The sequence below is a fragment of the Teleopsis dalmanni genome, chromosome 2 (genome assembly GCF_002237135.1).
Source record: "Teleopsis dalmanni isolate 2A chromosome 2, ASM223713v2, whole genome shotgun sequence".
In the NCBI taxonomy this organism is placed as follows: Eukaryota; Metazoa; Arthropoda; class Insecta; order Diptera; family Diopsidae; genus Teleopsis; species Teleopsis dalmanni.
The window spans coordinates 49,195,910-49,210,177 of NC_051847.1; the positions used below are offsets into that span (position 1 = coordinate 49,195,910).

The 14,268-nt window shown below is 27.8% G+C and overlaps 4 protein-coding genes across 6 annotated transcripts in view; 2 read left to right on the forward strand and 2 right to left on the reverse strand.

Annotated features, from left to right (window-relative positions):
• The window catches only part of LOC119674490 (NSFL1 cofactor p47-like), a 3,483-nt gene extending 1,880 nt beyond the window's left edge, over positions 1-1,603 (forward strand). Inside the window, exons 2-6 of the mRNA XM_038085627.1 lie at positions 16-176; positions 375-782; positions 838-966; positions 1,035-1,250; positions 1,328-1,603. Of these exons, the coding sequence (XP_037941555.1) occupies positions 16-176; positions 375-782; positions 838-966; positions 1,035-1,250; positions 1,328-1,460 (1,047 nt within the window). The 3' untranslated portion in view covers positions 1,461-1,603. The remainder of the gene's footprint in view (positions 1-15; positions 177-374; positions 783-837; positions 967-1,034; positions 1,251-1,327) is intronic.
• Positions 1,604-2,254: 651 nt separating this feature from the next.
• On the reverse strand, positions 2,255-3,646 carry LOC119677525. The gene has a single exon (XM_038088900.1). It carries the CDS (start codon positions 3,616-3,618, stop codon positions 2,341-2,343), a length of 1,278 nt encoding a protein of 425 aa, XP_037944828.1. The 5' UTR covers positions 3,619-3,646; the 3' UTR covers positions 2,255-2,340.
• Positions 3,647-5,154: 1,508 nt separating this feature from the next.
• Positions 5,155-7,958, forward strand: LOC119677527 (mediator of RNA polymerase II transcription subunit 16-like). Its single transcript, XM_038088901.1, has one exon. The coding sequence runs from the start codon at positions 5,204-5,206 to the stop codon at positions 7,547-7,549; it is 2,346 nt and encodes a 781-aa protein (XP_037944829.1). The 5' UTR covers positions 5,155-5,203; the 3' UTR covers positions 7,550-7,958.
• Positions 7,959-10,024: 2,066 nt separating this feature from the next.
• LOC119677528 (aldehyde dehydrogenase family 3 member A2-like) lies at positions 10,025-13,785 on the reverse strand. Of its 3 annotated transcripts, none has more exons than XM_038088903.1 (4): positions 13,056-13,233; positions 10,754-10,889; positions 10,533-10,683; positions 10,025-10,042 (listed from the first exon to the last, which is right to left on the reverse strand). In XM_038088903.1, the coding sequence occupies exons 1-4, from the start codon at positions 13,144-13,146 to the stop codon at positions 10,028-10,030; spliced, it is 393 nt and encodes a 130-aa protein (XP_037944831.1). In that variant the 5' UTR covers positions 13,147-13,233; the 3' UTR covers positions 10,025-10,027. The 3 variants fall into 3 exon arrangements, with proteins under 3 accessions (XP_037944831.1, XP_037944830.1, XP_037944833.1); XM_038088902.1 differs by lacking the exon at positions 10,025-10,042 and adding an exon at positions 10,162-10,431 and having other exon boundaries at positions 13,056-13,235; XM_038088905.1 differs by lacking the exons at positions 10,025-10,042; positions 13,056-13,233 and adding exons at positions 10,166-10,431; positions 13,577-13,785.
• Positions 13,786-14,268: the final 483 nt, after the last annotated feature.

The window sequence follows — 14,268 nt, forward strand, 5'->3', positions numbered from 1 at the left end:
TTTTTATATTTATAGGATGCCTTGCAAACATTTTTGGCTGGTGACACTGAAAATGCTGATGTAGCAAATCCTAATGCTGTAAGAGGTGATTTTGCAGAAGCACACTCATCTACATCAGGTTCACCAACAGGTACTGCTTCCGAAGATAAATTCAAGGGAGTGCCGAAAAAGCAAAAGTATGTATATCGTAAATATGTGCTACTTATTTTTATAAAACTTAAAAACATATATGTTAATATATACTTTTGGATATGCAATAAACTTAATTAACTAAACAATTAACTTAAATTGTGAAATAAATCTACTAAAATGTCATATATACATAAATATATAAGTTATATTTTAAATCAGCAAATGTTTTTACTGATCTATAGATTTGCGACACTCACTGATATGACAAAACGTCCTTCAAATGAGGAAGAAGGTCAGGCATTCTATGCCGGTGGTTCTGAACGCTCCGGACAACAAGTATTAGGTCCACCAAAACGTAAAAACTTTCGTGAACAGCTCACCGATATGTTTCGTATGGCACATGAGCAAAACTTAGCCGAACCGAGTCCAGGTCCTTCTTCATCCCAACCAAATTGGGGTCAAGGTGTGCGTTTAGGTATGACAGAAAATGATCATACTGTCGTTACAGCTTTAAATAAGAATAAAGATGGAGATAAACAGCCTGCAGTTGTGTTAAAATTATGGAGTCAAGGATTTTCGGTAAATGACGGAGAACTGCGACTTTATGATGATCCAGAGAATAAAGAATTCTTAGAAACTGTTATGCAAGGGTAAATAAAAATGCAAAATATAAACAATAATTATAATCAAAAATATTTTTTAAAGTGAAATTCCTCAAGAGTTACTTCAAATGGGGCGCATGGTAAATGTTGACGTGGAGGATCATAGACATGAAGACTATAAGAAAACTGCTGCCGTTCAAACATTTAAAGGTTCTGGACATACACTTGGAAGGTGAATTTGATTAAATTACAAAAATTGGTTATAACTGTATACTCATTTATTTTTATATACTTTCTTAGTCCCGTTCCCAACATTGAAGGCGCAGAGAGTAGTCCATCAGTTGCTGGTAATCCAAAGAATCATAGCAGTGATGAAAAAGCGGCAAAAGACAAATTGAAGGTCAATACTACAGCACCAGTTACAACATTGCAGATTCGTTTAGCGGATGGTACACGTTTAGCTGCACAATTTAATTTGACCCACACTGTGGCAGATATACATCAATATATACAAAAGTGTGTACACATTTTTATATATTATGAACTGTTATTTTATTTTTATATATTGATTTTTTTGTTTTTCTTTTTTTTAGTGCTAGACCAGAGTACGTTAATCGTAACTTTGTTTTGATATCATCTTTTCCAACACGTGAACTATCTGATAACACCATTTCAATTGATGTAGCAGGGCTAAAGAATGCTTCAATTATGCAGCGTCTTGTTTAAATATTTATTTTTACGTACAATTTCAATTTTTAAAAATATATACATTATTGTAAGAATTAAGTTGTTAAATAAAACATACTTTTTATATTATAAAATAAGTGTAATTGGTGTAATTCTAACGTGTACTTATATGTAATTAATAAATAATGTCAGTTCGTCAATATAGACTTTATTTTTCAATGAATATTGAAAAACTAAATTAAAAGAATGATTAATAAAATTTTGAAGAAGTATATAATATAGTTTGTATTTTGTTCATTTTAAAAATAATTGCATTTGAACTTAAATATGGTTTGAAGTATAATACATGTGATATTAACATGCTACGCACTTTTGTTTTGAATATACCATCGCTTTTAGTCAAAATGATTTAAGCAATGTTCTTGCTTTATTAGTATAATTTAAAAAACTATGAATGTGAACTTCTAAATAATCTTATCTACCTTGAACTTTAATTTAACAAACTTTTTTACAAAACGACAATCTTCTTTAAAGGAAAATAAGTATATTTTGCATGTTTACCATGGATCGAATTAACTTATCAAAAAAACACAACAAAAAATTTAAGTTTTAATAATAAATAATATTCACTTATATTCAGATTTAGTGAACAAATGTATTTATATTTATTATTTAGATTTGAGTATTATTTTTATATACATTTCGTCTTTTTCTAATACATTTCTATTAAAGTTAATATAAATAATATTAAATTTTATTATAAATATATTACAATTTAATACAAGTAAAAACACAATAAGAATTAAGAACATATTAATCTATCAGTTCATGAAGGACTTAATATAGTTAAATTTTTATTTTATAAAAAAATTTAAATTTGGCATATCAAAGGCAAATAGTGAAAGGTTTATAATTAGATCTAATATCCTTTTAGCATAATGCGCATTTTTTCTGTAAATGTATTTATATTTTGCATGAAATCCTCACGTACAGAATTCCGCCAGTCATGCAGACCATCCTTGCCCACATTCGTACATACGATATAATGATGCAAAAGTGCTGTTGATACTGGCAAAGACACGCTACGAGTTGATTCAAATGACACTTGTTGCACAGAATTTCTGTATAAGTAGATTTTATTGGGTGTATGCACTTCAGGATCATATAGTTTATTTTCTACGAGCACTTTGTTTTTATCACCAATACAAACTGCAAACGTTGGTAACTCAAATCGGGTGATTTCATTTTCATAATGATGCATTGAACGAAAAACTGAATTGTCTCCAAGTTTTGTGTTAGGGAAAAAAAATTCGTTAATATTTAGTATAAGCGTGTGCTGGGACAATTGATAATTTCTTAGAAGACAATCCGCTTCTACTATTTCACGTGTACTAGCAGAAGCATTATTTAGAGAGAATGGAAAATTATACGGTACGAGATATAAACGGATACCATAACTTTGCAACGTTGAAATAATACTCGCACTTAATTCGTCACTATTATAGACAATAAATGCCGGCGCAGAGAGTGCTATATGATGATGCAGGAAAAATTGTAATAAATTTGCTGTACTTTTTGAAAAATACGTTGTCATATCATAATTGATAAGATTTACACAAATCGCAGACTGCTGCAATGTGGTTACTTCATTTGCAGACTTTTTCAAATGCCGTAACCTTAATTTGTAATTAGTTTTTATATTTGTGTTTATATCGGTAAATGCGATTCTTTGTGGTATGCCAAAATCGCGACTAAAACGACAATAGAATTTGTAGTTTATAAAATTAACATTTTCTCTCTCAACTCCGTGACGTTGAAAATGAAATTTTCCTAATATATTACGTGCACCTTCATCGTATTCGGCCTCACAACGAAAATTAACTATTGCGTCACGTTTTCCAGTAACAATAGCAATTGCTTCTCCACCAGGCGTAAGTTCATTTTTATTCCAATATGCACTGTATGCATAAAAGTTGTTGCCAATCACTTGCCATAATGGTAATGGTTTATTAAATGTATTATCATTTGTTAAATTCACTAGTTTTTGTTCTCTCAATTCAATTTCATCGTTTCTGCCAAAAAAGTTAACAACTTGTAGTACGTATTTTAAACGATTATTTTCGTTTCTATATACAACAAGTATAATTATACTAATTATAGATATCAACAATAACAAAAGTTGCTGGTATTTACGCATCTCTAACAACAAAAAAAGCCGACAAATGTTTATAATTACATGCGTTTGGCACAATAAAAACTATTTTGATATTTGTTTTCTTCAATGGGTAATAAAACTGCATTATAAACAGGGTCGTTATTTACAGCTGTTTACTTCTACATTAAAAAAAAGAAGAGTTAAGACTTATATTTATTAAAATTGAATTAAATAAAAGCAAACTATATAAGGTCTGTTCCAGCTACTTATAGTAAAACTCGAGTAATATTTAAGTAAAGTAACATCTGAGAGCGCAACACAAATAATATGCCAAATTACTCTCATGGAACAGCTTTGCGTAAAATCTGGTAAGAACACCAGAGTCAGAGTGCAAATAAACGATACAATGATTCACATATTACACAAATTGTAAAAAATGATTTTTATTTTACATGTTAGGGCCATGTTATGCAGAGTGTCTTGGGCACGGCATGAGTACAATTGTTTTTGTTTTCAATGCAAATTTTAAATTTGAGAATGAGAGAAAAAACAATATGGCCGTTCAAACTCCAGCATGAGAGCCGGCGTATTTGTGTCCCGGCACTAAGGCAAAACAGTGTTGTTTAGTAATAAATTTCAAAATTTGCGCCTTTTAGGAGCAAACTACTACAATTCTAGTACGTTTTGGAGAAAAAATGGCAGTAAGCAATACAGCATTTTTTTTATAAATCGCTAATAATATAATTATTACACTTTCCGATTTTAAAGAAACGCGTAAGTACTGTTAACAATTATTATAAGATTATATAATAATAAATTAACATTATTACAGCCTCTATGAGTTTTTTCATGCGAGTTATTTTTAGTGGCAAATTGAAAGTGAGCATATCTAAATTTCCTTTTAAATTTAGGCACAACCAAGAAGTAGTAAAAATACAAAATTGGCAATCTGATGTGACACTCTGCATAACATGCATTTTCGGCATAGCCCGAAAGAGCGTAATTTGCCGTGCCCGAGACACTCTGCATAACATGGCCCTTATAAGTCTGTTCCACGAACTACTCGTAGTAAGTTTGAGTAACACTGTGTATACACAAGTGCGTACATTAAGCAAATTTTTGAGTAAATGAGAGCATCTAAGAGAGCGTAACATTCCTGTCGAAATTTGAAAATGCTTCACAGACTTTACTCGTACATTTTATTTCAAGTAAAATTTGTTTGATGTGGGAATCAACTGTTTTGGTTTGAGTTTAAATTTTTGTATTATTTATTTGGGTGTAACTGGTGTTCTCACCAGAGTTTACACAAAAATTTTCCATAAAAATCTGTGTAAAGAGCGTAATTTGGCACTTTATTTGTATTACGCTTTCAGTTTGTACTTTACTTGTATTTTATTTGAGTTTTACTACTCGAGGAATAGATCTATTATTACAGAAAAATTTTAGAATATACGTATTCTATGTTATCTATTACTTTGAAAATTTTTTTTAGGCTATGGCGGCATCCTCTCTAGTGTTTTTCGTGATGTCATAGCCGCTGTACATATTTTTTTGCAAAATGAATACTCGCGTACATACCTAGGTATCAGTATTGTTTTGCTTTTCAGTTTGGCAGGTTTGTGATAAAATGAGCGTCTTATTCAAAGTACAAAACAATAAATTTAAAGATGGAAATTTGTTTAATAAAAGAGTGATATGTAAAACATCATCAAAAAATATTGTGGCTTTTTGCATTTCGCAAGATGCTCCATATTTCGGTACCAGCAATTATGTATTCGTGTGCGATATTATTTCACCGTGGCATTTCTTTAAAGTGACTTGCTCAAAATCCGAAGTAAACATTTTGGAATGGAATGCTACCGGTGAATTACTTGTTATTGGTTATCGAAGTGGTGAAATTGAAATATGGTCCCCACATAACCAAGTGCTCAATTCCTGGAGTCTCGTATATAAGGCTTTGCTGTCGAATGAGGAAATTTTAGATTGTAAGTTTTTTCACAATGGAAAGGCTACGTATTTTAATACATTAAAACGGGATATGCCAATTTATACTGACAAATTTGAACGCAGTGACTATCGTCCGAGCTTAACTCAATTTGGCAGTTCGTTCCATGAAGGTTGTCTAATATTAACATCTTCGGGACTACTTGGTGCATTTATCATACCAAAACTCAACCATTATGGAGAAAACGCTGTCAGTCAACCAACTCTCGAATTGAATGTAACAACGCAAAGTATCGGCTTATCACGGAAATTTATAGCTACTAGTAGTATATCTCACTGTTCCAGTGGGTACTTTAATATCGCTATTAGCTATGGTGCCAAAGAACATCTACTCCATTGCTTTAAAGTAAGCCTGGCGGTGAAAAGTGATGACAGTATAAACATAAAGTGTGAGTCTTATTTAAATTTATTTTATTTAACAACTGAACCGAAGAGTATAAATCATGTACGTTGGGCGAAAATAAACAACGATGATATCATATGGCTTGCTTACAGTAGTGCAGAAGGCAAACATATATTGGAACAGTGGAATCTGAATAAAAAACCTCAAAGTGTACACAGAGTCTTACAAAAGAATAAAGGTGATTTTATATGTACGGAAGCTTGGGAAAGTGTTTCCAAGGTATTTTTTGCTGCTGAGATTAGCGACGTGTGTATATCAAAATTATTATGCGATTTTGTGCGATTATACATAGTTTTAAAAGATAACACTGTACAGATTTTAGAACCTGGTTTAAAAAAGATTTCTGCCATTGGTTCCGAACGCTTAAATGATGATCGACAAGTCGGAGGAAAATTTGTAGTTGGAGATGTAACTTGGCTAAATCAAATTTTAATTGTTTTTGATAATTATGGAAATTTGTATGCTCTACAGATACCTAATACACATCATGATAAAAACTTTATGCATAATACATTGTCACTGCAATTATCTCTACTGGAGTACAGCATAACGACGGGTATAGATGCAAGTGATGTGCTCATGTTAAATTTGCTCAATTTGGATATATTAATTGAAAAATTAACAGAAAACTTTGCAAGACAATCTGCATTTACAAGACATTTTTACTACTCAAACTTTTTATCATTGAAGAGTAATATGTGCAGAATACAATCAAAGCAACAAGATTTTGATAATCTCATTATGTTGCATGCTATTTCTATTACGTTCAAAAGTCTATTAAGACCTTCTGATTTGAGTTGTCATGACAAAGGTCCAGCGGATAATTTAGCAATTACATTGTCTGAACCATTGGCTGATGTTGATAAAGTACTATTTAATTTAGATGCCAAGGATTTTACAGTCGAGCCATTAACTCTTCAAAGTCTACAACAACTTATACAGTGGGTTACTGATTTAGCACTTACTATACTTAAAAAACTACCAGAAGAAGTAATTAAATCAAAAACGAAAAAACAAGGCTATGATATTAGCAGAGATATTGTTGCCATTAGTAGTATAAGGGAACTATTGGTAATGATACGTATATGGGGCTTATTAAACTCACAGTGTTTACCGATTTATACAAAATCTGTGGAAAATACTGATGTACTTTCACTTTTATTCAGACTTCTAACACGCTTAGCACAAAATACTTCTGATCCAGATGAAATGCTTATCGATGAATGTAGTACTCTTTCAACACAAATTCTTATACCATCAAAAAACTTTCATCCATCCACAACACTACTTAACACACATATATTAATGATGAAACCATTATTATTTTCTACTGATAAAGAGCCAGTTGGTTTACAAGATGTATATTATGATGAAGTGGTTTTTCAAAACGGTATAAAGGATGGAATTTATAACATAAATTTGGGTTGCATTAAGACTCCTGTTAAGAAATGTAACCGATGTGGATGTGTAAATAGCATGGCAAAAATTGGAAAAACCTCAGCATTGAAGAGTTGGTGTAATCGTTGGATATACTGCCATTGCGGTGGAAATTGGAAATTAGCTTAAATTAAGTTAGCTTATATAAAATAATTTTAATTTTTAACAAAAGCATATTTTTTAGTTTTAAATGTTTAGTTTTTAACAATATATTGTTTATGGCAATAGTACATATAATTGTAACATAGAAATGAAAAGGAAAATGCTAAATTTCATGCAGTTTTAAAAGTTGATAACATAGTTCTCAATCTTTAAATAACTTAAGCCAGTCAATCTATTTATTATAAAAGTTTTGAATGGACGGATTGTGTAATATGGATAAAAACAACTAGTTTCAATTTTCCATTCGCCCACAAAATCACTTTATTCTTTTTTATCTCATCCAATCCAATTACTTTTGTGCCTTCTTTTTATACACATTAAATTTAGCATTTTCCTGTAATTATCGACAACTTACCTAATAAAAGTATATATATTAAAACAAAAATAAATATTTTTAAAGTTTAGTAAAATAGAAAAAATTGTAAACTAAAACTTAAATGCTTTTATAAGAAATAATTTGCTTGGCTACGGGTTATACTAAAAACTCATACAGAAAAAAAATATTTATGTAATAATATAGTAGATAAATTATTTAAAATTAAGTAAGACGGTATAACTAAACAATTTTTAATAAATATAAATATTATTTAAGCATTTTGTTTTATTTTTCAATTAATATTGATTGTAAAGAACTTTACACTTCCAAAATCTAAAAAAGTAAGGATAAATGAACATACTGCATGCTATATCAGGCGGATAGTTAAGAGAGCAATATTGAATTAAAACTCGTAAAACTGTTTAAATATACTTAGTATTTATACAAGTTAGGTTAGGTTATAACGGTGATCCTAATGATTTACTTAGGCGTTACTTACTTAGATCTTCAAAAATAAAGCTCTTATCATCCTTTCCATAATAGCGACAGAAATGATTTTGATGAAAAATTCAATCTTCAAGCATGGTACCCTAATCGGCAAGTAGTTATCTAATATCAATTAATTTTCCACTGGCTTATAGTAACCAGCTTTTATTTTAATTTATGTAAGGAAATGGGTTTCAGGAGCAATCATCATTAGTTAGAATAGTTTTAAGCCATCTGAGTTTTGTTTGGCAGCATAATAAGCCAGATATAGATGAATTTAAAAGATAACTTAAATTCAGTGGCGTATTCAAGGGATGAGATAAAGTGGTACATCTTTATTATTGCTAGGATACAGAAATTTATTGATTTGAACAAACGCTATTAAAAAGAATTTTTTTTGGTACATCTTTATTATTGCTAGGATACAGAAATTTATTGATTTGAACAAACGCTATTAAAAAGAATTTTTTTTGGTATATAGTTCCTTTAGAAATTCTAGCTACGCCAGAATGGAGCTGCTAATTTCGATAAATATTTATCGTCTATTTTAAAATTTCTATAAAATATCAAGCATATAACTCAAACATTGAAAGTAGAAACATTGCAGTAGAAAAGAGTACATAGTGGTGTAGTATAAAAATAATTAAAAAATAACTATTATTTATATATGTATATTTCTTTGTATAATCATCAATTTGAATCATCAATGAATTTGTGATAAAACCTATGTTGTGTTCTTTACTGTAAGAGCTTGTTTGATTGTCTAAAACTCATTTAATTTGAAATATACATAATAAACTATCTATCATAGGCATAACTAAGAAGTGTATGTGGGCAAAGATTCCCTCTAAAAGTGTGATCATAGTAACATTTCATAACGAAAAGAAGTGCCAGACAGAATGGTCCCTTCTAAGTATAACGGATCAATAGCAAATGTATTGAGAATATGTATGTTCATGCAATTATGTGGCAATAACAGACAAATTTAATAGAATAATTGTTAAGTTATTTATTATTTTAGTAGAATGTCATATTCTTCTGTTGTTGTTGTAACCCGCAGGTATCTGTTTGTGTAGTCCCTTTTGGATGTGGCGAACGGCACTTGGTCTTCAAGGTCGACAAGTGCCACTGTTCTTTCTATTCTTTTCTGATTTTTCTTTAGAGGAAATTCTTCCTCTAAAATTTATTCTTTTTGCTCTTCTGATTTTATGTATTGGAGAGTTGCGTCTGTTTTCTATCTATAACATATCTTGGTTACGTTCATGATATACATATAAAATGATTTATTATAAAATAAGTTAATTATGGAATTATATCACTAGTTTAGTGCAGGGTATATGAATAAAAATGTTAATCTATTCAGTAATGAAAAAATTTATTAAATATCAGATTTAATTATTTTATATTACTTAGCGAAATTTTATCTACTTTTATGCTTGAGTGTTTCATAGAATTTATAGTCTGCTTGGAATAATATTTACTTTATATTTATTTTTAATAAATAAAACACATTTCAATAACACATCACACAATTTTATTTGGTTTAATATAAAAAAATTAACATAAAATAACAATAATATACAACAATACAATAAAAAAAATATATTTTTTTGTTTTTAAATAAGATCAATTTGTTTTTATGATTAGTTATTATCACGCTGAAAAAAAAAATCAAAATTGAACTATTAAAAAAGTATAAATAAAACATGAAGATTTTTTAATATGATATATATGATAACACTTATTTATTTATTATTATTGCTATTTTCAGCATTTTTAATTATATAATTTTTATATTCACAAACATATTGCTTTGAGGCTTACATATAGATTAATAATAATTTTTTTTTTTAATAATAACAAAAACAAAATTAATATAATATGTAAATGTGTTTAAATATCCATATGCAAAGTGTAAGAAATATGAAACCAATCCTTTTACCAATATAATATATTCATTACTTGTATTGGATGCAAATGCGTTTGACTAATCCGGCTCCCAATAAATTTTATGATTTTGCTAATAGGTGCGTGAAAAAATTTTACCCTTTATAAAAAAAATAATTTATGTGATTTTCCAAGAAGGCACGGTGTATGAAATAAAAACTTACACTATTGATTTCATAATAAATACAAAAATATATTTACCTGTAAGTAGTGATTTAATAAGAATGCAAATCCAATACCTAAACCGAATGTTATGATATATGATAAATATAAATTTGGGAATGGACGACGTTTACGTAGCAGAAATCCAAGCAGTGATGCTTTACGATCTGAATAAGGAGGATAACGTCCACTGTAAAAAAATAAATGAAAAACAATATTAATATGTAAGAGAAAAATTTTAAAAATAAAAAATAACTTACGAAGCAAGCAATTCTCCTAAAGGTTTCAAATCCTTTCCAAGGCAAGATTTTTTATGTGTGAACGTATCAAATCCATATTTTCCATGATAACGTCCCATACCACTAAAACCAACTCCACCGAATGGTAAAGTATCAACTATATTTATTATAACAATTAATAAAAAAATATGATATTAATTAAAATTGGTAGAATTTTATTTATAATTGCTATTAGTAGCAATACTACTGTATTATTAATGTGTTAATTTATTATTATATTTTAATTAGTTGAAAAAATTAAATACTTTTAAGCTTTATATTGTAACTAACTTATTAATAAGCATGGAATTTTGAAAATTAGTTTTGTTTGGAAATTTTTTGCTTTATAGAAAGTAGTAAGTAGTAAATTAGTATTATTAAAGCATTATGTTCAACTAAAAGTTAATATAAACAGTACTTATAATTATTATTATTTATAAAATAGTAAATAGTACTTTCATTTACTATAGCAAAAACTACATAATAATACCCATTAACCCACATAAAAGAAAAATATATAAATTAAGCTTAATCAAATAAAAAAAACTACGATAGCAATTATTATACTAAGCATAAATTTTTGAATTTTTCAAATTTAATTTTATTTTTAAATAATAAATAAAATAAAAAAATGTATTAGTCATGAAAATGTTTGTTTTTCTTTTAATTTGTTCCAATTTAAATATTTTTTTTGTTCATTATGACAACACAAAAGGTTAGCAGATTTAAGTGGAACAGTAGGATATAGTGGCAACCTAACCTACATATTATTGGAGGAAAAGCAGTAAATTTATATGGTTAAATACTCTAAGTTTGGAAGTTATAAACGAACCGTGAGGCCATAAATTAAGGCGATAAATTGTATATTAGTGGGGAATCACTATTTAATATACAATTGAATTAGAAACCAACCAGGTATTGATTTATTAAATGTTAAAATCCCATATAAAATTTAAAATTTCTGATATATTATATCGAAAAGTAATAAAATTATTTTATATAATATAACAGGTATAACAGGTGCATTATATCATTAAATAACCATTTTCACCGATAAACTTAAGTTCTGGCACGTCTCAGGAATATAGCTTCATGGACATCAATTCATTCGCAAAAAGCGTTGACAATCTACATGATATTAGAAATGTACATAAAAGGTCTGGTACTTCAAAAAAAAATGGGTCTATATGTAATTTATATGTAATTTCTACAGTAAAAACTGTAGAATCATAATCATCAAGTGAAGATAATTTAGGTGTTCTTCATGGAATACGTTGACATCTCCAAAAATTAAGTTTATAGTATAATTTATGATCTGTAGGTATAATTGGATCGTATTTATTTAAAAATTAAAATGACATTGTGGTGATAATAGATTTCATTATAAATCCGGCTTCAGCTATTTTCTTAATAAGTAATTTGTAGTTATATAGTGAACTTACTTAATGATAGGACTATACCATCAATCGAAAACGTTGCAAAAATTATTCATTGTAGAATTTTTTTGTGGCAGATATTAGATTATTTCGTATATTACGATATATGGTCTTAACAAGATAGTGTCAATATATAATTTGTACATTATATAAGACAATCAATTTAATCAGTATAAAAGTTTAAAAAAATTTTATTTGCTAACCCAAAATAAATCGAATTAAAATTTTTATAGTAGAGTGAGGAAATTTTCAAATCCAAACAATTTTTTTAAGTGAATACAGTCGTTTCGGATACTACCAAATATTCAACATAAGAGGTCTTTCGAAGCAACTATTAGTTTAATTATTAGTTTTAATTAGTTTAATTTAAATTATTAGTACAAAAAAAGTTTTGAATGTGAAATTTTTTTCTGTGTTACCCCATTTTCTATTCGAAACAGATAATATATGATAAAACTAGGTTAAATTTTTAAAAAATTTTTAACTATTTTAGTTCTTTAAAAACCAATCAAAATCTTTTCGTGATTTATTTCTAGAAAAAAATAATCATATAAAACTCTTGTCGTAATTTTCAATTTTTACCCGAAAAATTTTGAAATTTAACTTTATTATTCCTACTTTACTTAATCCGATAGACGTTCTCTTAATAGCTTATATGATACAATTTTTTTTTTTAATTTTATAACTACATTTGTCAATATTTTAATTTACTTATTGTTGAATCCATATTTTTAAATACATTGTATCACTAGCATATACGAAAAAGAATTATATATATATAACTACAATAATAAATATGTTGTCATATTAACAAAGACATTTTGAAAAATTTATATGCGTATATATACCTCCATAATGGGCTAGAAGATCATTTGAACAAACCCCACCACTGGAAGTGTTCTTCTTAAACAATTTAATTGTTTTTTTCGATTTACTCATTACATACAACGCCAAAGGTTTCTCCCTGTTTAATGTTGTATAAAATTAATAAATTAAAATTAATTTGAATTTTTACATGAGTCGTTAATTAGAAAAGTGTACATATTCGTATAGTATGTATAGAGATGAATATTAAATAAAAATTGAAGGAACAACGTTGAATGCAGTATGTAAATTAAGCATTTATAATCCAATTTAAATATAACAATTTAATTAACCTTAGAAAATTTTGAATTTTGTACTTAACGAAAGCAATGCGTGCACTTGAATTGCGTTGCATATATATTTTTCTAAAAATAAAAGACCTCTAAAGAAATACATAAAATTATTGAATAAAATAAATCTAAACTATATCATTAAAAGTATGTATTTAGTATTTAAGAAAATTAATATGCATCCCATAAATAAATAAATTGTTACAAAAATCTACCTCCGCAATGCATTATTGTCTCGTTGCTGCTAAATCCTCCACTGGTTGTGTTCTTCATAAACTCTTTGATCGTTGAATTGGTTTTCGAAAATACGTAGACCACTAAAGGTTTATCCCTGGTTTATAAAAAATTACAACTTATCTTTTTAGTTAAAAATTACATAAATTATCATTTAGTTTGGTGCAAATGTGACCAAATTTAAGCAAAAACTTTACATTTTTATTAGAAATTCTTAATTTTTATGAAACAATATATTATTACAGTAAATCAAAAGTATATATAAAAATGTCATTTAAATTTAATTAGTAGTTTTAAGCATAATTATATTTAACTTACAGAGAATGGATGTTATGAAGAATTTTGAATTTTTTAAATCTGAAGCTTCTCTGGAGAGAAGATAGGATCGACACATACAGTTTCTGTCATAAATTATTTAATATTAAAACTATCTTTCAGTTTTCCCTCAAGATGACTATCGAAGATAGTCGAAATAATGGAAAAATATTTTAAAAAAAAATATTCACTGTTTTTAAATATAAATAATAAATTATAATTATTTTATTTCTATTTAAATTTATTACTAAAACTACCTGTAAATGTTCGATATTTAAGTATTTATATATAATAAACGGGGTACTGGTTACTAGCGGAATGGAGTACTATGCGATTATGGCTGCATAGTAAAGACATA